The sequence below is a fragment of the Thunnus maccoyii genome, chromosome 18 (assembly GCF_910596095.1).
Source record: "Thunnus maccoyii chromosome 18, fThuMac1.1, whole genome shotgun sequence".
Lineage (NCBI taxonomy): Eukaryota > Metazoa > Chordata > Actinopteri > Scombriformes > Scombridae > Thunnus > Thunnus maccoyii.
Genome location: NC_056550.1, coordinates 19488216 through 19513438, shown reverse-complemented (window position 1 = coordinate 19513438; position 25223 = coordinate 19488216). Strand labels below are relative to the sequence as shown.

The following is a 25223-nucleotide window of genomic DNA, read 5'->3' as shown; positions in this document are numbered from 1 at the left end:
TATCATGTTCTGATTTTTATTGATAAAATAGTACCTGTATACAACAGTCAAACAAATTTTGACTTACATAGTTATTACATATCACAGACATTTAGAGAGCAATGCAGACCAGAATTATCCACAACAATGGCATAGAGTACTTCGTATTAAAAGTTCACTGCAGTCCTTCAAACTCAAAATTGACTTTCTTGCACAGCTTAGCTAGCCTCAAGGAAAAAAAGAAAAGAAATCAAATGCACATAGAGTCAAGGAACTAGTCCGTGAGAATTATTAACTTTAGACATGTGGCTCATGCAGCCAAACTCTGCACTTGGTGAGCGAAGGTGAAAAAGCAGATAGGGCATGCTGTGTTGGAACGATGCTTTGTTAATATTAACTCGATGGAATCACTATGTAACTTTGCGAGATGTCTCATACAATCATTTATTTGTAGCTTATTCCTAGCAGAGATTACTATATTTTTGTAATTAGTCAAAAAGACATCTGCGCTTATTATCTAACATGCATCTGAGCAATGCAGGTCATCTTAAAGGGCTGACGCCTTATTAGAGAGGTTACAGGCTAAAACCGCTATGTGATGATCCTGCCACCACAAGAACTTGTTTGCCGATGTACTTTTTTTCTATTTTAAACTAGCTACCTGTTTACTGTGGCACCGACAAATAAGCAGCCGACAGTTTGAATGAGAAGATAATCTAGTGTGAAGTGGTGTATCAGGCCGTGACACACAAGACCCCCATCACACCGGACGTACAGCCAGAGAGAAGACACGAGATTACTGATGTCATGCAGGGTTATCTCCGCCAGTAACAGTAACACCCTCTGCATGTCAGCTCGGCTTTTGATTACACTATAATCTGAATAAGTGCATGTATGGTGGGATTCACTCAGTTAATGCCAAACCTAAGTTAAACCCAGTAAAAGCCAATATTACACACTGCTTTTACTCATGAGATGACATTGTAAGTCACCTTTTTTTTTTTTTTTTTTCTTCCTCCTCAGCATCAAAATCTGTCAAAGAAACGAGTAGCTGAGGTTGCTGTTTTGCATCATGTTGCATCAGGTGTGAATTTCAACTTTAAAGTGCAAATGGTGGCTTAATTAAATAGGTACATCATGGACAGAGGGTACTGATGCGTAACAGCTCAACCGTAAATCACCGAACATTTTGGGACGACTGACTGAAGCCCAGAAGATTAAAAAAAAAAAAAATGAAGCGAGTAACATCAATCTTTTGTTTTTCCAAACCAGCAAATACATCAGTTTATCAAAGTGAAAATGGTTTGATTGCACACATTCAAAAAAAAAAAAAAAAGATTATGATAAAAATGAAAAACTAGGTCCGTTAGAACAAAATTATCAGACATGGACAAAAATGTTCACAGTTTTCAATATTAACTTGTTAAAATAGTGGATAAAATATTCAAAATAAATAGAAGGGAAAAACACAAATGCTAACCCAGCGTGTTTAACTTCAATGCGCTTGCTTCTCAGCATGATTCACAGATGAATTCAAATAAAGTGACCGTTTTCACAGCTTTCCCTAACTGAGGCTATTTATCTATCCACTGGTTTTTTTTTTCTTCATTTTTTTTTTTTTCCATTTACATGCGTAACATTACAAGCTTTTTTATCCACTTTCATACAGGATCAGATGCACCTGTATGTCTGCTGCCTATATCCATCTCTGTGGATGTTTTAGTGCCCTAAGTCTTCTGTAGTTCAGTGAGATATCTGTACATTTCAAATGCATGTTTATACATGAAAGTATCACGCTGGAAGATATATACAGTAAATATTCGGTGAACTAATGAGAAAACTGCACTTACAAATTAAGAGGGCTACACAACACTTTTTGCAAAAATGGGGTGAAAAGCCTGTCACTACCAGCAGGAGGAGCTGTGATATTTTATGTTGTGTGCTTGAACATGTCTCTGTAGCATACAGCTGTCGGTGGTTAGCATATACGCTTGTATGTGTAAATGTAGCCCTTACAGTAAGGGCAGGTGTGTGTCACATCCTTGAGGTCATCAATCAGACAGGGAATCAAGCAGCAGCCGAGATCACACCTGAAATGAAAATTTGGAACAGACGATAAATGAGTTCTGCAAACACCTGCACATGGTTATATGCAGTCAGCGTGGTGAAAACTAAATTCTGCTGCTGTGGAAGAAGCGAGTGTTCCACTGGAAGAAAAAAAAAAAACTTGTGTCTGAATATGCAGATATCTGGAGTCAAGAATATGTCAGCAAGCATAACTCCTGTGACAGCAGCAATGTAGTTACATTCTAGTTTGTGAATTTCCTGTGTGCCTGAGGACAGGCTTGTTTACCCTGCTTTGAATTTAGTGAGCTACAGGCTTCCTAAGAGACAGCTTTGTATGCAAAATATGCGAGGACTTAGTATGTGTCACCACATAAAAGAGCACTCGCTTTGCATATATACAGCTTGCTGATGTTCCTCTGCTATCAGAGCGTAGTGCCGCCTCTTTTCTGCCTGGCTTTTGACTTGTGATCCACTTACCCAACAAAGAAGCAGAAGAGGCAGAAGAGTGTGTTCATGAGGCCCACATCGTGGGAGATGCGGGTGATGATTGCCTGCTGACAGTGCGGACACACAGTCTGCACCGGTGTAGTCTGGAACATTTCGCCCTGCAGTACGGTCACAGTGGTGGCTGCTCCTGGAGGAGCCAGGACGGTCGCTGTGTGACCTCCCATGTGGACAAAGTGACTGGGACCTGGGCCCATCTGTCCTGGAATAGGGTGAGGGTAGTGACCGGGCGGTGGGGGGTAGGGGCCACCTGCACAGAAACAAATGATAATGACTTTAGGTATTTTATGTGTATTTTTATATGAATCAAAGCATAATATTTAGGATTTTTAGCAGGAATTTGATTAATAAGGTGATAGCCTGTCATAGTGGTGAGGTTAGACACAACAGGAATAAACTAAATCAATGTCTTGCACAAACTTAATGGTCCATTAAGTGATAGTGACATTGATTGAGTCACAAGTACTGCCAAACCTACTGAGACTCAACACCCAACATTGCAGTTCTATGCAGCGTCCAACAGTTGGAAGCCCTTTGTTTGGGTTTTATGCCTCCAACCAACTAAAGCAGAGGCCAAATTGAGGTAAACAAGTGGCAGATGAAGAAAGTTAACAAGCTGAAGACCCAGATGTTTTTCTGATGAGTTGTTGGACTGAGCCAGAGCCAAAAAACGAGTAAAAACCATTCATCAGGAGCCCAGAAACATGACTCCAAAAAAAAGCTAATAAGTAATTGTTTGCTAACACGTTAGCTATTGCAGATTTATGGGGTATGTGGAGGCCGTGTGTCAGTTTGTTAAATATTTGCAGACAGTCTGCAGCACCTTGTGGTGGTGGTGGCATTGGCATGGGCATGGGCCCCTCTCCAGGAACATGTGGGGGGAGAAAGCCTAAGTGTGGGGCCTCATAGGGTGGTGGACCATAGTCTGGAGGCAACGGCTGTCCCTGTTGAGGAGCAGTTCTTACAGGAGCTGTTTCTGAAAGGTAACGCAGACAGAAAAAAGAAAAACATTGGACTGAAGACAGCTATACACAGGTTTGAGTACAGTCAACACATGGAAATATACATATCAGTAGATAATACATAATTGCATCTATAACTCATGCATTCAAGGTCACTGCCTATTATTTATTTATTTATTTTTTTTACATGTGGCGCTTTTAATTTATGCTTTTGAAGTTGTCAATATTTATTTGTGAAGTGGTTTAAATGCATTCAAGCTGCTTTATAATACCAACCAGTGTTACATTAATGACATCTGAGCAGTTTACTAAGATCAGTACTGTCCTGTGTCTCAAATTAACACCAGACCAAACTCTACATTATTCCCCTTCTTCATGAGATCTTCTCAGTTAGTGAATCAGAAGTACAAGTTTTAAAAATCTCCATGGTGATACTTAAACCACAAATATTTCTATTGGGTGCTGACAATTTCCAAAACGATTAAAGGACCAGTGTGTAGGATTTAGTAGCATCTAGCGGCAAGGTTGCAGATTGTAACCAAATGAATAGCCCTCCCCTTCCAAGAGTGTTGGAGAACCTACAGTGGCTGCAAACTTGTGGAAAAACATGAAAGGCCCTCTCTAGAGCCGGTGTTTGATTTGTCCGTTCTGGGCTACTGTAGAAACATAGCGGTGCAACATGGCGGGCTCTGTGGAAGAGGACCCACTCCCTGTGTAGATATAAAGGGCTCATTCTAAGGTAACAAAAACACAACAATTCTTAGTTTTAGGTGATTATACACTAATTAAGACATACTTTCTGACAATAGATCCTCCTAAATCCTACACACTGGTCCTTAAAGCAAAATTGACAAATTGCAAGAAAGGAGAAAATGATGAATTATGTTCCAAGGCTGTAGTCACCTTTTGTTTCACTAACATTATACATATTTATTTTTTTTAAACAGTAGTTCTAAACAGGCCTCTATTATTTTTATTGTTATCCACCACCAGAATCCCCGTTGTTTAGTTTATTTACCGGGTTGTCCATTCTTCTCTTCAATGAGTGGGGCACTAGGACCTCCGGGGTACGGAGGAGGAGGATCACTGGACATACTGGCCGGATGTCTGGACAGCTCTCCTTTGGACCTTCACTCTGTGAGAACAAACAGCATGCACAGTTTAAATCCCCTGGCTCATTACTCTCTCACACAGACGTCTCCCAAGTCATAAAATGTTCCAACAACAGTCAGGGAGGCCGATGAGGTAGTTGGTGTAACGGCTGATTGACGGTCTGCACACATACAAGTTTCAGAAGCGAGTAAAATGCAGAAGAGATTTTAGTTACTTAGTGATGGGAAACAGTGATTTATAGTGTTGTTTTTTTGTCGCCCTGGTTTACCCCGGAGTACTGCCGGTTACCATAACAACAGAGATTTTCAAAACCAAAGTTGTAAAAGGCTTTACAAATCAGAAGACAAAAAACAAACAATGAGATCCATAAATATGTTCAATCTAAGGATGACGTGAGCTCTACTAAGATCGACAAAATCAACAGTTATTAGTGAAATCTTACATAGTTTAGTATCGTGACATGAGTGAGTACCCTGATGATCATCAGCACAACAAAAGGTATTCACAAAAGAATCATGTTAACGACGATCCTACTCTAGAGGTCTGAATAAGAAGACAGAAATAACACATGACCACACAAGTGAGAGCTCCCCTGTCCTGTGTCAGGGCTTAAGTTTCAGCAGGAAGCACGGCTTTCTCTCCGTCTAAATAATGCATGCTGTTGCTGAATGCTATGTTCAACAAATGTCTTAGGAAATAAGTGAATAAAAACACTGGAATTTTAGATTTTTCCTTAGGATTTTATAGTCATGTCTGCACTGTTGTTTGCCATGATCTCATGAATGTAGAGAACTGCAGGGAACTCTGAAAACAGCAAAACAGCACTGTGAAACCACATGTTGTTTGTGACTGAAAGCATTTGTTGTTTTTTTTTTCTAACGGCAGACTCTTTCAGTTCCTGTTTCATCTGTCAAAGCAGGTGGGGATAAAGATGATTTACTGAACACTTTAAAATGTCAGAGAGGTGTGAAAGTGTAGGGTGTGTTACTTGTGTATGAACCTAACCATGCTGTGTATGTGTGTATTACACTGGGTCTGTGTCAGAGAGGTGTTGCAGCCTGACTGTGGTTAGTCTTGCAATATCAGACAAACAGAAATTTCCGCCTAACCATCTACTGAGGATTTCTTAATGTAAGGTACTTGCTTGAACGGCAGCGAGTACAGCCGCTAACAAACCTATGCCCCTTACATTTTGTCAAGGGCATGCCTTACCCGAAATGATGCTCTTTGGTTCTGCAATGCAGGGTTTTTAATTGTTTCCATCCAGTTTTAACAACAAAAGCTGGGATTGTCCTCAGTCTCTAGTTGAGTGAAGCTAGACTGACACAGACTAGACTCATTGACTTGTGAGTCCAGTCTGTGGTGATTTTTTGAGACTATGTGCAGTATACTGTGGATATAGTGTTCACCAACACAACAAAATACATTTTATGATATGATGGCCGTCAAACAATCTTATGTGCAACTGGTATAATCACTCACAAAGACCTGGTGAAGGAGAAATTAAATGATTACCTGGTGCTACTCGGACAAGAAATATTCCACTTGAGGAGTCTGGCAAATGTACCAAAGCCTGTAATATGAAAAAAGGTTATTAAAATTATTTAAATAAGGTACATCTGCTATGATGGGCTAAATAGAATAATTTAAAATGACTATGGATGGAGATGACTACATGGATTCTTGGATTTCTGACAATCTGGTGGATTTTCTTCTGTAATTTCCAAGAAAAACAATTAAAATGTAGCTTTAGTGGCTGTGATGGAGCTACACTGTCCCCCGAGCTCATGTAGCTAAATAACACCCAGCGATGCGACACCAATGTGAAAACACTTGAAAGTTAAGTGAACCATCATCGCAGTAACACGTCTTGATCCCGCTGGTTTGTTATAAAATAATCCAACCTCATCAAAGTTTACTGGGAGCCATTTCTCCTAACGTTATATGAACGCTAACGCTTCTCGGCTAACCAACAAGCTACCTAGCTGATGTTTTTTTTTTTAATCCTTTCCCAGATAATCCAGCTCAAAGCCACTTGCACAACTAACCATGAATAACTTGTTTACGTAATCTAGTCTAGCGAAAACCAGTGCTGATGTAAACTTAAACCGGGACGTTTATTTATCACAAAAGTTTATTATTATTAACGTTAATTGACGAGGTAACGTACGCTAGCGGCGGAGGCTAAAGCTGCGAGTGATGTTAACGTTATTGATGTTATGGACTATTTGTCTTAAATAGCTCTTATCACAGAGTAAAAACGACTGACTGACAGCGAGTGTTTGCTAGTTTGCACTCAGCTGGTTAGGTAACTTGGAAGAAGAGGATGTGTTTGTGTAGCTAAAGCGAAGCCAAGCGTGTCTGCTAGCCGTGATTGTTAGCTAGTTGCCGTCGCCATTCCGGGCACAAAAACAACACGGTGACGATTATTCCTGTAACAGCCACGTTCACAGACTAAACATTTTTGACAGTATAACAAGTTGATTCTGCTCGCGGGTGTTATGATGCAGTGTCAGTTTGCTGGATGCCAAATTACCTGGATTTTGGGGGAGACGCAGCCTGCCCGCGGTGTAACTGAAGCTGTTTGACGTAAGGAACTCCGACCCTCTTCCGCCTTACGTCATTATTATGATCGGTGACAAGTGATGCGTATTATTACTTAGCTTCTCCCGTATAAATTTGTTATCCCCAACAAATTGAAAAAAGTATATTACAAAATTGTGCATATTATATGTATTTTTTCTAGCTTAGTACAATATATTTTTGAACATAGGTGTTGTTGATTCTGATATATGTGATGATGATGTAATTTATGATGTATGTTTTGATAGGGTGAATTAATGTGGGACACTGCCCAATGTGGAACATCTAAGCTCGATTGCATCTCTTCTCTTTTTCTACCAAATGCTAATGATTAGGACTGCTGTCAAATTAAACCTGGGACATCATGTAATTGAAATCACATGACTCCACACATGTGATGCCCATATGCAACCTTCCAACAGGAAGTACTTGCTGTGAAGTCCAGTCAAAGGTCAGTCACAAAGGATTTAATGTTTAGAATATACATTTGTCATAAATGAAGCAACATTGCCAATTGTTATCAGTGTTTATGAAATATCAAAATATGCTATAATATGGTGAAAACATGCACTTATTTTAGGCAGGTTGTAATTTATATTATTACTAATATTAATACATAAAACATAATATAATACATTACTATGCTATCTGTAACAGAATTATTATTACTGAAATGGTTTTTTATTTATAACTTTTCTATCACATATCAAGAATTTGCTACTGTTTTTAAAGGTATTCCAGATGTTCTGTCCCAATTAATGAATAGCCATATTGGGTATAAAGATATCAAGAACTTAAACCACAAACCATTAATTGGAGGTCCAGATATCACATATTCTAAATGCAATAATAAACATATTCGAATTACTTATACAAATAAAGATCACTCCAAGAGGAAAAGTGTTTTGGAATCATTTAATTGACTTTGTTAGAACACAGTATTAAGTCCCGCTAAGTACTGCAATAATTTTCCTCGCCGTAATCATTCCTCCTGAATAGAATAGAATAGAATAGAATAGAATAGAATAGAATAGAATAGAATAGAATAGAATAGAATAGAATGCCTTAATGTCATTGCACAGCTGTACAACGAAATTTATTTCTGTCCAGTGGTACATATGTATATATATGTGTGTGTGTGTATATATATATATATATGTGTATATATATATATATACACACACACACACACACACACACATACATGCATACATACATACATACATACATACATACATACATACATACATACATACATACATATATACATATATACTATAAGATGTGAATTGATAAAATAGTCAATATATTGCACTTAGTCCCAGAAATAGTTCTGTAGGATAGTCCATTATTGCATTTAGTCCAGGCGATATTGGATAGTCTTGCACTGAGTTATTTAACAGAGTTCAGTTCTTTGATGGCACTTGAGTAAAAACTTTTCAGAAGTCTGGAAGTGCAGGTCTTGATAGACCTGTACCGCCTTCCAGAGGGCAGCAGAGTGAAAAGGTGGTTGCCTGGGTGAGACGAGTCCTTGATGATGTTTGTGGCCTGACATAGACATCGAGCTCTGTATATCTCAAGTGAAGGTAGCTGAGTGCTGGTGATTTTCTGTGCTGACTTGATGACACTCCGAAGAGCTTTTTTGTCAGCTACAGTGCAGCTGGCATACCACACTAAGATGCCATAAGTTAGTATGCTTTCAACAGAGCAGTGATAGAAGGACACCGGCAGCTGCTGGGACACATTAGCTCTCCTCAGTGTCCTTCTGTGCCTTCTTCACCAGAGAGGTTGTGTTAACAGTCCATGTGAGGTCCTGGGAGATGTGTGTGTCAAGGAATTTGAAGGTAGTCAATTTCTCCACTTTGTCTCCTCTGATGTGTAAGGGAGCAGGTTCCTCTTTCTGTTTCCTGAAGCTGATGATCAGCTTCTTTGTTTTGGAGGTGTTGAGCGCCAGGTTTTTGATGGGGCACCATTCTGACAGTTTGCAGACCTCATCCCTATAGGCAGACTCATTGCCATTGTGTATCAATCCTACAACAGTGGTGTCATCTGCAAACTTTATGATTGTATTTGTGCTGTGGGTTGGTGCACAGTCATAGGTATAGAGGGAGTAGAGAAAAGGACACGCAGCCCTGTGCAGCTCCAGTGCTGAGTTTCAGGGTCGGGGAGTGATGGGTCCCCAGCCTGACAACCCGTGGTCGGTTTGTTAAGAAGTCCTTAATCCATCTGAATGCGTGCTGACTGACACCCAGGTCAAGCAGTTTGGTCTCTATTCTGCTGGGGATGATTGTGTTGAACGCAGAGCTAAAGTGCATCCACACATATGTCCCGGGGTGTTCCAGATGAGTCAATACAGTATAGATAGCTGCACTGATGGCATCCTCTGTTGACCTTTTGGCTCTGTAGGCAAACTGGTGTTGGTCCAGGGTGGGTGGAAGTGAAGATTTAATGTGTCTTAGGACCAGCCTCTCAAAGCACTTCCTATTTATACTGGCTGCTAAAAGATCCCCTTGATGGGAGCCAAAATCCACAGTGTGTCCCCACAGTTATTTTGTGCAAAAATGTATTTAAAAGTTTATCTGAAGCTTATATGAGGCTTCAGCACTTTTAGATAGGCATATCAAGTGGATATCTGCCACATTTACAGTCTTTTTAGCATCAAATTCCCTCTTTGTGATTCCTTGGACTTGAAAGAAAAACCTATTTCAATGCTTATTTGGGCACCCGACTATTGTTTTAAGAAAGACTTGAAAACTGTGAATCCGTCCTTTAACATACTTCCTTGCGGTATTGTTTTTGTCTTGTTGCTAGGTGGAACTGGATCTGTGTATTAGAAGTGCTCACTACCCTCCAGTGGCCACAGTGGGGAACTGCAACATTACATTCGTCAAACCATCTATCTACCTAGTTATCTATCTATTTATGATTATGATTTTATTATTATTACCTGTTATCTTATCATTTTATTGTTTTGTGGTGGCCTGCTGGACTGCATCTACTTTGTCACTCAGACTTCCTAAAACCAACATACCCTCTGCTTTGACTCCTTTAGCTCCGTGCTCCCCGGCGGGCGGTGCGCTGACAACAGAACAAACCCCCCTAACCTCTGGAGGCAGCCAATCAGGTTGCCTCCCTGCTACGTTAGCACAGCGCTGACACAACAACAACAGCTCGTTTCGATCTGTTTGCCCTTAACATTTACAACATAACTACCGACAAACTGAACGTGTAAGATGTTAAATTAACCAGAACGGTTATCTTTTTTGTTGACGCTATCCCTGTTTTGGCGTTAGTGTCCGTTGAAGGCAGTTAATCGGAGCTGTTAGCTGCCAGTTTGCTAGCTAATTGTAGCTAACACCCAACAGAGGAAGATGGGCTCCATCCTGAGTCGCCGAATCGCTGGAGTTGAGGATATCGATATCCAGGCCAACTCGGCCTATCGATTTCCACCGAAATCCGGTAAGTCATAGGCAGTGGCTGAATACAGACGGAAAGCACACTCAGAGGCACCAATCACACACGAGCTAGTCGGGTTTTCATTAATTATTTCGTGATGTCTAGAAAAGGCTTATTTACAAGTCACAGTGCTACTGTCGAGCACTTATTCAGCAGTAGCTTATTTATTATCATAACACTTAAAGCAACGTATGTCCAAAAACAACACTGAATATGTTTTATCCACATTAAGTAGATGCTACTAGTACTGAAGGTTAAATGTTGTCGTCCAGAGACATGACACGATGTCAACAAAACAAACGCCTTCAGTACGCAGGGTTCATGTGTTGTGTACAAAAATCAATTAGTATAATCACGTCTTTTATGGCATTTTTTTTATGGTTTTCATGATCATTTCAAATACTAAGGTGGTGTCGAGACAGGTGAGTCAATGCGAGAGTAATAAACTGGACTTAGCCTAATAAAAACTGAGACACTTTATTGTCAGCTGGTCATATAATCACTGTACACATGATGTGGTGATGGTGAAGACATTTATAATTTTACTTTCTTTTTTCCAGGTGGTTAAAACGAATACAGTTAAACACAACTGTTGTTCAGATGTATAGATTTGGTCATCCTACAACACTTCTAGGCAGGGATATTAATCTGGTGGATGATGGATGACAGTAGCGTGGGGTTGTGTAACTGCTTCAGTTTGTTGTAGTGATCCCATTTAGTCAGCCAAGCAGCCTTTCTTAACTTGTTTTCCATAGCTACATTATAAACTAGGGCTGCAACTAACTATATATTCATTATCGATTAATCTGCCAATTACTTTTATCTATAAATTGTTTAGTTTAAATGTGGAGTGCTGTTTCCCAAAGCCCAAGACGTAACCTTAAATGTCTTGTTTTGTCTTGATCAACAGTCCAACTTGAAGATATTCAGTTTATTATCATAGAGGACTAAAGAAACCAGAAATGATTCACATTTGAGCTGCTGGAATCTGAGAATTTGGATTTTTTTTCTTAAAAAAATGACTCCAAACAATTAATCAGTTATCAAAGCTTTTGGCAATTAATGTAATGGTTGTCAATTTATCGATGAATCAACTAATTGTTGCAGCTCTATTACATTAAATTCCAAAAAATCTGAGAAAATAGCATGAAAATGTAATGTTTCTACTCTGAAAGTCTTGCCTCTGAAACGACTGCATCATTAAACATGAGCCCATCATATTCAGTTAAAAACGTGTTTATACGTAAAGAGTCATATTCCACTTCAGCCAAGAATCTGTGTTGGTGAACATTTTGCTTTTGCTGACAAAAGAAAAATACAAAAGCATAATATCAAAATACTTTACATCATGTAGATTCATTTCATGTAATTCCAGTCATTGTTGATGTTGACATTTTTCAGTTTTAAAAATGAAGATCAGTGTTGTTACTCTATTTAATACCTGCTGTGCTCTTATCATTCATCTTTTTTTTTTCCTCTTGCTCTCAGGGAATTATTTTGCAAGCCACTTCTTCATGGGGGGAGAGAAATTTGACACACCACATCCAGAGGGATACCTTTTTGGAGAAAACATGGACCTGAACTTTCTTGGAAATAGACCAGTGCAGGTGAAAAATTGTGTTTTTCTTCAACCCAGCTGTTTTAATTATCTAAGAATTCACTACTGTATATTTTCCAGAGCTGTTAGACATTTACAGTGATGTTGTGCTACCTCTTTATCAGTGATAAATTCAACAGTATGAGGAATTTTGGGTCAAATACAATTACTTTTATTGCTATTATTTCACCAGTTTCCGTATGTGACACCTGCACCCCACGAGCCAGTGAAAACCCTGCGGAGTCTGGTCAACATTAGAAAGGACTCTTTGCGTTTGGTCAGGTAAGGACGGTGCAGCAAAGTTTACATTAAAAATAAAGCGTTGTTTGAGGCCCTCTGATGACCTAACGACTGTTAAACCTCTGGACTCCAGGTATAAAGACGACTCTGACACTCCGGTGGAGGAGGGTGGAAAACCAAAGGTTCAGTATGGTGTGGAGTTCACCTTTGATGCTGACGCGCGTGTGACCATCACTCTCTATTGCCAAGCGTTTGAGGAATTCTCCAACGGGATGGCAGTGTAAGACTTTAATCCAAAAAAATATATATATATATATGGGACTGAATCAGATTAACCTTAAACTATTTGTAGCACTAGATGAACAGCTACCTAAATATTAAACTGACATGAGCTTAATCTCATCTCCTTTTTAAAATTCCATCTCTTTTATTTGTTGTCGAAGTGATTGCTTCTAAACATCGAAACCTCATGTATTAGTCCTGTCTGGGTTAAACACTGTGGACATACAGTATATCTGTCTGTGAGAGGATCGGTTCAACTTTGTTAACAAATGAATCGTACTGACACAGCAGCATCACTTCAGTGTAGAACATCGTGCCACATATGTTTCAACTTTATTTTATGTGTGCTGAGATTTCAAGCCTTGGAGCACAAAGACTAGAATAGATTCGGCAGGTCCTTAGCAACCACCAGTTACCATGGATACAGCAGATAAGACTTCACAGAAGATGAAAGTAATACTTGATGCTGAAGTTATTGTGTTATGATGAGACTAAAAAATGACACATATGATCAGATATAGTACACAGTATTATTGAATATATCAATACTGTTTTCTGTGTCATTATTTAATATGTTTTAATTCTGTCCGGTGACACTAATGAACGTATAAAGTACATAAATGTGACAGCTTCAATAGGTGTTTAACACTGATAGATGTCTAATTGGAAACTTAATGGAATGACAGACTTATTCATCTGTCTGCACACTGACCGTTTTCCACTGTGACTTGCTGTGTGAAGTTACAGCCCAAAGGATCCTACGATGGTCTCTGAGACTGTGCATTACAAGAGGGGGGTGAGCCAACAGTTCTCTATGCCGTCTTTCAAGATAGACTTCAGCGAGTGGAAAGAGGAAGATGTAAGTATCTGCAGCAGTCAGTTACTGCATCACACATCACAAAAACAAAAAGTCTCCTTATTACACACATGGATACGTGTCCTCTGTTTACAACAGCTTCTCATTGAGCTATAAAATATGTGCATCTTTTCCTTTAAAGTTGAACTTTGACCTGGACCGAGGAGTGTTTCCCATGGTTATCCAAGCTGTGGTTGATGAAGGGGACGGTAGGTTACTAGAATTAGACTAAAGTCATGTCAATATATTTTTTTTTTTCTATTGAGACTGATTGTACAAACAGAAAAAGCATATTTATGAAGTAGTTGTAAGGAATTGCTGTAATACTATAATGGTTGCAGTTGAATTGTAACTTAAAACACACCATTTGTACTAACTATGTTGCTGTGTGTTCTTTTAAAGATTGCCTTGGACATGCTCACGTACTTTTGGCAGCCTTTGAAAGAGTATGTATACATCTAAGCAGATCATTTTAATCTGTAAATAACAAGTTTTTATATATAAGCTAACACACGTTTGTTTTTGTTTTTTGACCCTACAGCACGTTGATGGCAGTTTCTCCGTCAAGCCCCTGAAGCAGAAGCAAATTGTAGGTTATTATTATCATTATCTCAGATGATGGATATCCTCCATTTACTTTATTTCATTTTTTATTTTGTAATCACACAGATCTAACAGCTCTGCATGTGCTACAGCATGTTTTTAATGCAAGATAGCTGTGGATTGCATGTTTTTAGACGGAGCATCACAGAGGTCCTGATGTGTTTGAGTGGACGTTCAGTGAACACTGCAGGCAGATTGCACAACAGTATTCGCATGAAATATAAAAATCTTCACTACCGAAGCTGCATTCTGCTTTGACCCTAATATCCATCTGCAGCTTTTGGAAAAAAAAAAAAACATTTGCCACAAAAATCTGTGTCAAGACCCTCGGGAGTCTTGCAGTAACGCTGAGTGGAAACTAAGATTACAGGGAGCTCAACTTAGTTTCACCAAGTATTTCTGATGTTTTGTGTTTTAATCTGTTTGAAAATGAAACGTAGTGATTTTATCAAGTACATTGTTCTAACACATGGTTTTAATTTAAGACTTGAAATAATATCAGTTCAACAATGGAAAGCTTGCATCACTTTTTGTGTATGTCTTCTCTGATTTATCTGTAAAATTAAGACAAAATAAGACAATGGAGAGCAAAATATGTACACTTTGCTTTCTAATGTCCTTGGACCTGAAAATGGTTTCTGTAACACGAAGTTCAAACTTCCAATTTCTGTTCTTGTGTTGTTCCAGGTGGACCGTGTGAGCTACCTCTTACAGGAGATCTACGGGATTGAGAACAAAAACAACCAAGAAACCAAGGTTTCAGTGGAAACATTACCTTATACACCGATCACCGATGCTGTAAACGTTCTGCCACGTTACATTTGTGCGGCGCATGATTTCATTTGCCTTCTTTTTTTCTTTTTCCAGCCATCAGATGATGAGAACAGTGACAACAGCAACGAGTGTGTTGTCTGTTTGTCAGACCTGCGAGACACGCTCATCCTTCCCTGCAGACATCTGTGTCTCTGCAACTCCTGCGCCGACACTTTGCGTTACCAGGCCAACAACTGTCCAATCTGCAGGCTGCGTAAGTAGCGGTACCTTATTTTAAAAGACAATTCCTTAACGATGGTATTTGAAAAGTAAAGTTGAAGTTTAATACGATGTTTTTCACTCAGCCTTCAGAGCCTTGCTGCAGATCAGGGCTGTGAGGAAAAAGCCTGGAGCTCTTTCTCCCGTGTCCTTCAGTCCTGTTCTGGCTCAGACTATGGACCATGATGAACACTCAGTAAGTTTCATGCACATTCTGTATATGTATATACTTATATCATTTGGAGTAATTCTTAAATGCCAAAATTCTCTGGTTCCAGCTTCTCAAATATGAATGTGTTCTGGTTTCTTTAGTGGAATATCTTTGGGTTATGAACTCTTTATCGGGACAAAACAAGATGTTTTAGGTTGCATCTTGGGCTTTGCAAAACAGTGGTTTCTGACAGTTTATAGACAACTAAACAACTAATCAATTAATTGAGAAAATAATCACAGATTTATTGATAATGAATATAGTTGTTAGTTGCAGCCCTAATCTATATTATGTCAGTTTATAATGGGCCCACAATCTGTCAAAATCTGATGTTGCTGCACATTTTTGTTAGATCTAGGATGTGATAACAAATTCATGACATTGTGCAGTCTTAATACGTACTGTGTAATTAATTATATTGGCCTGGATTTAAGGGAACACATCAGACATCTAAACTGGCAATAGCCTGTTACTACTGAAATTCTTTCATCTTTTTCACTGTGCTTGAAAATTATAAACATGCATCCTTTCGGAGTGTTTGTCATCGCCACCGACAGTCCTCCTGTACATCTTTTTGCAGAGCACAGACTCGGTTCCTCCCGGCTTTGAACCCATCTCGCTGTTAGAGGCTCTGAACGGTCTGCGGTCGGTGTCTCCCGCCATCCCCTCCGCCCCGCTCTACGATGAAATCAACTTCTCAGGGGGCATCGGAGGCGACAGCAGACAGCTGAGCTCCCCAGAGCATTTAAGTGACAGCAGTCTGCAGAAAGGCAAAGTCAGCAAGTCACCCGACAGGTAATCTCACAACAACTTTGTTTACATGCACATAAAAACATTACTGCAGGTAAGTACGTTAAGACAGGACATTAGATAAATGTTTACATGTGTTATGATAGTCTTCCATAGGAGCCTAAAGCTACGATACCTAGTTATTGTTTGTTTTTAGCTATTTCTAAAGGATAAAGACATTCCTTTGAAGAGGCAGCAGTGTAATTAGAGTGGAAATATGTCCTGATTAAGTTATCTGTTCTGCTATGTAATAATAGTTTTTCTCCTTATCCCACTTTCCAGCACCCTTAGGTCTCCATCCTCTCCCATCCAGGAGGAGGATGAGGAGAAGCTGTCAGAGATGTCGGACGCTCAACCACACACGCTGCTGTCCAGCAGCCCCGCCCCCACCGACGTAAGCCGCCACTCCACCAGCCGACGTTTAAAGTGTTCATACCGCACACGAAAGCTTTATAACAAGATCTTCTCCCTTCTTCTTCCAGGCCACAGCAACCGAGGACGTAGCAGAGTCTCTGCCTCCAGACGACGGTGAGTTTTCTCATTCGGCACTCAGTGACAGTCGATAATGTGTGTGTTTGAGTGATACTAGTGATGACACTGTTGCTCTGCTTGCTGATTGATCCCCAGAGGACAGGATGCATTCTGGTGGAGACATCTTACAGGACTGCAGCAGTGAACACAGCAGCTTGACCAAAACAGAGAGCGACCCACCGGGCGACCTGTCTCTGCCAGGTGAGAAATTCTCTAAACAGTAACAAGGAAGAAACATCAGACTGCCAAGAAAAGACTCTTCTAAACAGAAAATAAACGAAAGAAAAAGGAATGAAACGGGATATGTAGTGTTTATACACTGAGCACTATGCTAAATATAGACCTGTACTTTCCTGCATGTCATGTTAACTCCTGAGAGTAAATATATCCAGCCTTTAATGCCACTCAAGCTCTTAAATTTGGCACCGTTGTCAACTAAAAGGTGTCCGGACTCTTTTCTACATGTTAAATCTCCGTCCTGCTACTCTAATATCTGTCTTCTTAAATTCAAGAGGCTGTGATTCCCTGTGCTTTCCATGTAACCTGTGTGCTCTTAATGCTTCTCTCTGTTTCCTAACATTCCTCTTCTGCTCCCTGTCCCGTCCTGTCCCTGCGTACCGCCTCACTTTGGGCAGCTCTAGGTCCCGATTCCTGCTCTATTGGTATGGAGGAATAACTGTGGTATGTAGGCTTTCCTGTCTGCTCCGCTTCTGTTTGTATTAGCTATACTGCTCTCACTGAATCCTGTTGTCCGTAATTACATCCGCTGCCACCTATTGCAGCTAGCATAAGAAACGATCCGGCAGCGATTTTGCTGTGATAAGCCAGTTTCTTTGTTTCTTAAATGCATTTCTGTGGAAGCCTGACTGGAAACTTCTCTTTAAACCACGTCGCTTACTCTCACTTCTCTCATCTTCAGGTTCATCAGAGTCAACGGAAAGCCTGAAAAGTCAGAGCACAAACTGCTCCAGCCAACCTCTCCTTTGTCCCACGAGCAGCCTTCACATGGAAGACGAGCACCTCAACCCTTGACTCTGATCCAGCCTTTTTCTCCTCCCATCTGTCAGAACAGATTTATGCTTTACAAAAATCATCCAGTCCCTCTCCGTTCCTTTTTAGCCTTCCAGCCCCAAGTCTTCTGCTCCTGTGATCAGAGCCGACGACAGCCCCAAAAGGAAGTTCACAAGGACGAGGGAGGTTTCTGTTTATCCCATCAACGTCTTTGACATTAGAAAATGAAATTTGACGTCCGCAAAGATGCTCTCGGTAGCTTACTTTATGACTGATGTTAAAAAAAAAAAAAGAAAAGATATTATTTGTCGGCTCTGAAAACATTTCATTAACTGTCAGATGGTGACTGTCATTCGTGTGTCTTGGCCAGAGTTGTGATCTAGTAACGTGGATTCCAGAGATATTTCACTACCTGTCACGGTGGTGCTTTTAAGCACACTTACTTTGAATTAACTCTGTATCGACTAAATTCAGAAGAATTTATAAATACGGCTCGTGTTTAAATATTGTATTCACCAGTGATATACATTAATGACATGGCATACGTCCCCCTCCCACCCCCCCCCCTCTCAGTGAGATTAATTTGGGTTATAAGCAGAAATTTGAAAGTTTATTACTGATGTATCTGTGTGTCCATTTGAAGTGATTATGCACTCCGACCAAATCGTTTATAATCCATTCCTTTAAACAAGCCTTTACAATGAGATTAGTTTGTTATCTGCAATCTTAAACATCTACATTTCTGAGTTTTTTTTTATTTGAAACGATGTGATATCTGTGTATCATAACTGTACTAGAATCCTGTGTAGTTATTTCCAAAAATTGTATACTTGCATATTATATATAAAAAAAAAAAATCCTAATATTGAAGTAATTCAGTTAACACGCACATTATGTAAGACTTTGATAATCGATAAGAGCTACAGATTGACATCCTAACAGCTGAACTCAAAGATAGTTAAAGCCTGCAACAAGCATCGATGCTCCAGCTACATGTTTGCTGACTCGGTACGGCACAGTGAGCGTGCTTGTCGTTGATGTGGCAGATCTCTGTACAGTCTCGTTGTGCTTATGTGATGTAGCTGCAAAAAAGGGAGTCAGGTGTTAGTCTGGCTGCAATGCCTTACTTAACCGTATTCCTGTATGTGTAGCGCAATGTATAGATCTATGTGCCTTCAATTAATGTGGCTGCCTGCTTGTTGCATTGGACATTAGTGTTCTTATAAATGCTACAATATACAACAGTTTTCAGCCCATAGACAGGATTTTTGATGCTGATGTACAGAGCCTTTTTTTTATCGCAAACTTCATGCTACTCGAAAAAAATGTATCTTGTTATTGTTTTTGAGCAATATTAAATTGAATCGTTCATTCACTATGTTACAGCCATATATCAATTATGCATTAAATCTTTAGTATTTAGGTTAAAGTGAACTCTCTTTATGTATGTTTGATTGGAAGGACACACATCCAATGCAATAGATGCAACATTTTAATTATCAGGCTAGCGTTTGCATGTGAATTTGTAGAGGCTTAAATCTGTCACTGCTTTTAAGTAATGTGGTTATTTTGTCTTCCCCCCCCCCCCCCCCCCCCCTTTCTCTTTCTGTGCCATTTCAACTTGACACTGTGCCTTCCTGTTCCTGTTCTGACCACTATTGACCTGGTATCCAGGATTACTCCACAGTAGGTGGTTTGTGGCTCTCTGTAAAATCAATACCTGTCTCTCCTCGTGTGTATAGCAGCATGTGTATAACAATAAAGAACAAAGATTCAATACTTCAAATAGCAATTGTTTTATGATCCATCTCTGTATTTCTGATTTATTTTTCTTTACATTACATTTTGTCACACTACCCACTACTATGCCATGATATTTGGTGAAATGCTTGAATTTGAATAAAGTGTACTAAATGTACGTAACATTGCTTTCATTTCTCTATAAAATTAGTACTTTAATCTAGATAATCTTCATTTTTATCATAACTGGTCAGAGTAATAGTATGGACTACTGAAAGAATGCACAATTATATCTATAAAAAATCATTTTTAGGACTCCATAGTGCAGTAAAGACCATACAAAAACACTTGTGCTTGGCTTATAAAGATTATTACATTTTTTCAAATACCTTTCATTCACAAACCGATCCTCAGTCATCAGCCTCTCTTGGCATAAAGCAAAGCTGTAACAGTGGACAGCTGATGTTTCTGAGAGACAGATTTTTCCTCTTTTTTTGACACATGTTAATACTACACATATTCATAATTTCAAATTCATATTCATATACATACTGTACTAAGCCTGCCTTACATTGGGATAAACACTGCCCCCTGCTGGCCAAGCAGGCAATAATAGTGTCCAGAGGATTTGGGTTAGCTGTTGGTTTGGCTTTCCTACAATCCTCAAATGAGTATTTTATTCTCAAAACACTGAAATTCTCAAATCTATGTTTCATTTTCTTGCAACAGTATATTCTATGCATTTATAGTTGTCTTCATACAGAAGTCAAATGTATAACTACAAATATCTTCAAATGATCCAGTGAAGCATTGAGTTAGCCTCTGTGGTCACAATAAATCACAGCTTTCCAAATGAAAATGTGTTTCATCAGTATGCTCATTGTGTAAATCCTTACATGAAAAACATCAAAGCCAACTGTCATAACTGTCATAACAAACACAAACGTTTCATAAATATTCATCTGTGCCCCTGAGGCAGCAGCAGCACAAATGAAGCGTCATTCATGTGGTGATTGCCCTTAACGTTTTGAAAAATGCATGTTTCAGAAAATGTGCTTAAGCAGTTGAGAAAAACACATGGACCATGAACTGCTGTAAAAACATGAAGTCAGGATCTTAGTTAATCGTCTACCAGAAAGGCCGTGGACCTCCTCGGGTTTACACTACAGTCTGTTTCTGATCAATTTATGAATAGAATTTATCTTTGTACCTCACTGTCATAAAAGCGTCACTTAAAGCACGCTTCTTGTGAAAGTACGGTTATATGCTTACAGGAAAACCTTCCATTTCTGTTGCTTCATTTGAGAGCAGTGCTGCTAAGTAAATCACCTCTGGTACCAGAAGGCTGACGGATAAAACTTGACTGACTCAGAGCCAAGTGGATCACACACACACACACACACGCATGCCAATGCGGTTACACACCCTATCAGGTTTTATTGTTTATTTTTTGGGATGGATAAACAACATGACATATTTAGCAGACTAATGCCACATACTAGAACATTTTATAGCCCAAGCTAATTTGCTATCTTTGTCTCCAGACAGGCATTTATTAATCAGAATTCCTGTTAAATCCTCATTAAATCCTAATCGAGTTCATTACAGCTTCTACTGTCAGCCACAATCTGTTCTAATAATGTAAAAACGTTGCCCCCCCCATTACCACGACCCTTTCTATCACCAAATACAGTGTCGGGTCTTTTATTACAGGGGTGGGCATTAAACAACAACTAAATATGAGTTAACATTTATGTTTTATGATGCTTTTAAAGGGTTGTTTCCTAAAGATTGATAAACAGATATGGTGAGACACATGCAAAATGCTGGTTTTACATCTTCAAGTCAAACACATGGAAATATTTTTGTGAATTTACCTGTAATTTGTATGGTCAGAACATGATGGATTGACCTTTAAAACTGGGACACGACTCTTTTTCATTTGATTGCAATAGATAATGTGACATTTATAAGAATTAAAAAATAATATAGGATAGTGAAAGAGAGATACTCATCACCAGAATAGGTGCAAGTCTTTCATATCGTATGGAATCTACTGTATAGTGTTGAGTCCTGAAACAAGCACAGACATGCTGCAGTTTACTGTTCATCGCTTATTATTACAAGAGCAGGTGAAGCACACATACACAATGTCTCTGGCTGTTGAGTGACAGTAATCCCAGGTTAAATTTTCGAGCTCTCCGTTTCCTGTTAGGCGTTTCATTTTTCAGACGTATTTATCTGTAATAATGGTTGCTCTTCACTCCACTGGACCAACAGGTGTTAGCCAGTGTAAAGTTTAATGAGGGTTCAGTTACACTGTGGCCTCGACTTGCCTGTAAAAACATAATACACTGTGGAAATGTGTCTGTAACTGTATGTGTGTGTATGCGCACATGTCATAAATGAGATTAGGCTCTGTGACACTTTCAGCTAGAGAGGGCCAGTGGGTGAAGAAGATTTCCTTTTCCTAACCTTTATTCCAACAGCATTGTATTTTAGAATAAAGATTTGTCTGTTTTAATGATTCTCCAAACTCTTAACATCAACCTTGTTATTCAGGTTGTCTAGAAGAGGCTGTTTTGAAAGGCCATGAGGGATTATTTAATAGACTGCCCCTCCCGTTTCAGGCCGGACAGATTGAGGGAGAGGCAGGTCACAAAAGGTCATTTCATCTCTGGACAGTCATGTACGTGCTCGCGTGTAACATCTGATGATCTCAACAGCAGAGATGTCACCGCATTTGCGATTGGCCAGCTGTCCTGATGATGTGGCCGGTGGTTTGAAAATAAAGGAGATTTCCCATTTATCACTGTAGTGAAGACCAAAAGGAAGCAGTAGGGTGAAACAATAATCCTTAAAACAATTCTATTTTGGTTTGATCTCTTGAGGCTACATTAAATGATATTAGGGCTAAGCCTGAAGCCAGGCCATTGGGGTGTGAAGCCTGTTTGGCTACAGAGAAATAAATAAGGTCAGATAAGGATAAGTATTTGCAGATGCTTGAGAGGAAAAACTTACTATTACTATTTACTGTAGCACAATGGTAACAAAGATATGCAGTTATTTTTCTGAGGAAAAGTTCTCATCCAGGAAATAAATATTGAAATGCTTGGAGAATATAATTTCCTCAACTATTATATGCTTGCACAACCTTAATAAAGAGACATGGTCATATTTTTCTTTGGATGAGAATTTATTATATGGAGAATTGGGATTATATTTCTGTAATAAACTAAATCCCTTTAGAGTGAACTCAAAAGGCCCTTTGAAATTCTACTAGACTGAGACAGTCAAACAAGTCTGTGTAAACAGGTTTACCTGAGGCCAGTCAAAGCAAGTGCTCTCTCATTTAATTAGTCTGTGCTAAACCTCTTTGAGGCCTGAAATCATCCCAACAGCAATCCACACAAATCTCCCCACTCCCTCACTACAGTTAAATTAGCCCACATGCCCTTGATCTCCCAAAACAGGCTTAACACCACGTCCACTCATCCCCCCGCCTGAAAAACGCATACCTGTATGTACAGTGCATGTGCCAATATACATGTGCTGGGTAAATACTAATCCCAGTGCATCATTACAAATCAGCTAAAATCCTGTTTAAAGTGCACAAGCGCTGAGTTATTGTCATCCTATCTATCGTACAATCTCATCATCATAAAGATACATATCATACAGTGATTAACTTAAAGAAAAAACTGGTAAAGAATGTCTTAGTTTAGGTGTGCTAATACTCTGAACCTAGGTTAGTCAAAATTTGTGTCAAATTTAAAAATAAAGAAAAGTTGCGACCTAAAGTTGCCTGCTTCTGAATTTCTCTTTAAAAAAAAACCATTCAAAATGTAAATCACAAAGGAAACACACCAAGAACAAAATGTCATTTGACAGTCAGGGGATTTAAGGAATTTGGAGACACGTGCACGCAGACATATCCTCCTTTGAGATGACCACTTCACAGAGTGGGATCAGACAGAAAAGAGAGGAGGAGGAGGAGAGAACAGGAGAGGCACGGAGGTCAGCATCAAGCCTAGTTAGAGAGAGTTATATTACAGTCAAAGCTGTGGAACAAACAGAGAACAAGGGAACTTTTGTCGGCAGGCTTTGACTTCATTTATAGCATCAGTGAAAAATATATATTGTAAAAAGCTGGAGAAGAAGAAGACAGATCAGCAGAAGAGCCCTGAGAAATAATCGGAACCTCCCGTCTTGTGATATTCAGGCATCATGACACAACAGGTCAGTGGCTCACCGTTCCTCAAGCCCTTCTTCTTGAAGACGCCGGTCAGAGTTAGCCCTCTGCGACAGAGACGACACACACTCCCCGCCAGTGAGTTCAGGAACCTCACGCCACAGGACGCCATCAGTGTGTTTGAGATTGAGAGAGAAGGTAAGCCCAGTTTTTACTGTTCACACAGAATATTTCTTTGAAAAGGTAGATTTAAATTTTTAAACTGTATATGTGTTTTAACATTTTTAGGTATTATCAAAGTAGCAACTTCACTGACTCTACATGTATTTGAAAAAGCAAATATACTATCATATCTCAAATACTACACAATACTCACATGCTGTTTTAATGTTCAATAATCATCTGAAGTTTTAATATTAGTAAAAATATCCTTCAGTTAATCAAATGGAAAGAAAACACCAACACAACCTGTCTTCTTTCCCTGCTCTTCATCATCGGACTCACTGTCTGACCCCGGTTGTCCCTTTTCACCTCCCCAGCATTTGTCTCAGTGTCTGGAGAGTGTCCACTTACGCTGGATGAAGTGCTTAACTTCCTGGGTCAGTGCCCTGAGCTGTCGTTGGGTTGGTTTGAAGAGGGACAGCTGGTAGCTTTCATCATCGGCTCTGGCTGGGACAAAGAGAGGCTTTCACAGGTCAGAAAACTATAAAGGTTACATTTATTGATCTAACCTTGCTAATCTCTACCCTAATGACTGATTTTGACAAACTAGATTCTGATGCATGTGAATTCTGGCTTATTTTTTTGGGTATTTTGACATAATGAACACTTCTATTTAAACCCCCCCTCCAGGAAGCCATGACTCAGCATGTCCCAGATACCCGCACAGTGCACATCCATGTGCTGTCAGTGCACCGCCACTGTCGCCAGCAGGGCAAAGGCTCTATCCTGTTGTGGCGGTACTTGCAGTACCTGCGCTGTATGCCGGGCCTCCGCAGAGCTCTGCTGATTTGCGAGGACTTCCTGGTGCCCTTCTACCTCAAGGCCGGATTCAAGGAGAAAGGGCCATCAGCCATCTCTGTATCCAACATGCAATTCCAAGAGATGGAGTACACGCTCGGCGGGCAAGCGTATGCACGACGAAACAGCGGCTGCTAGTCAATCAACCCCTACCCCACCTCTTATTCCACTTACTCACCTCTAACATGGACTCAGGGCGGAAAAGATTAACAGACGTATGGACAGATAGAGGCGCACCGGAAGGCTGGCTTTAGCATCTTAATGTCAGCATCTCATAGTATCACTTGACCAACTGAACAAGGAGCAAGGACAGAGGGGGCCAAGAGTGGATTCACTTCTTCATGCAGAAAAATGAATGAGTGACTTTGCAATTGATCATTTGGCTTATCAGACAAATTATATTCCTTCTGTTACCAGTAGCATCTTGGCTTTAAGAGCTTAATGTTGTTTTTTTT

General features: G+C 39.7%; 3 protein-coding genes across 5 annotated transcripts; 2 read left to right on the top strand and 1 right to left on the bottom strand.

Annotated features, from left to right (window-relative positions):
- Nucleotides 1-2: 2 nt before the first annotated feature.
- LOC121883686 (cell death-inducing p53-target protein 1-like) lies at nt 3-7268 on the bottom strand. Of its 2 annotated transcripts, none has more exons than XM_042392100.1 (6): nt 7162-7268; nt 6141-6198; nt 4531-4647; nt 3374-3526; nt 2524-2800; nt 3-2069 (listed from the first exon to the last, which is right to left on the bottom strand). In XM_042392100.1, exons 3-6 carry the CDS (start codon nt 4604-4606, stop codon nt 1958-1960), a joined length of 618 nt encoding a protein of 205 aa, XP_042248034.1. In that variant the 5' UTR covers nt 4607-4647; nt 6141-6198; nt 7162-7268; the 3' UTR covers nt 3-1957. The 2 variants fall into 2 exon arrangements, with proteins under 2 accessions (XP_042248034.1, XP_042248035.1); XM_042392101.1 differs by lacking the exon at nt 7162-7268 and adding an exon at nt 6301-6903.
- Nucleotides 7269-10183: 2915 nt separating this feature from the next.
- On the top strand, nt 10184-19734 carry mgrn1b (mahogunin, ring finger 1b). 2 transcript variants are annotated; one of them, XM_042392098.1, is made up of 17 exons: nt 10184-10667; nt 12153-12271; nt 12455-12543; nt 12635-12781; nt 13525-13642; nt 13782-13848; nt 14042-14085; nt 14181-14228; nt 14930-14998; nt 15110-15269; nt 15361-15470; nt 16066-16280; nt 16557-16668; nt 16757-16802; nt 16902-17006; nt 17441-17486; nt 17725-17815. In XM_042392098.1, exons 1-16 carry the CDS (start codon nt 10580-10582, stop codon nt 17479-17481), a joined length of 1578 nt encoding a protein of 525 aa, XP_042248032.1. In that variant the 5' UTR covers nt 10184-10579; the 3' UTR covers nt 17482-17486; nt 17725-17815. The 2 variants fall into 2 exon arrangements, with proteins under 2 accessions (XP_042248032.1, XP_042248031.1); XM_042392097.1 differs by lacking the exon at nt 17441-17486 and having other exon boundaries at nt 10190-10667; nt 17725-19734.
- Nucleotides 19735-23750: 4016 nt separating this feature from the next.
- Nucleotides 23751-25066, top strand: aanat2 (arylalkylamine N-acetyltransferase 2). Its single transcript, XM_042393169.1, has 3 exons — nt 23751-23946; nt 24288-24442; nt 24601-25066. The coding sequence occupies exons 1-3, from the start codon at nt 23784-23786 to the stop codon at nt 24904-24906; spliced, it is 624 nt and encodes a 207-aa protein (XP_042249103.1). The 5' UTR covers nt 23751-23783; the 3' UTR covers nt 24907-25066.
- The last annotated feature ends 157 nt before the right edge of the window (nt 25067-25223 follow it).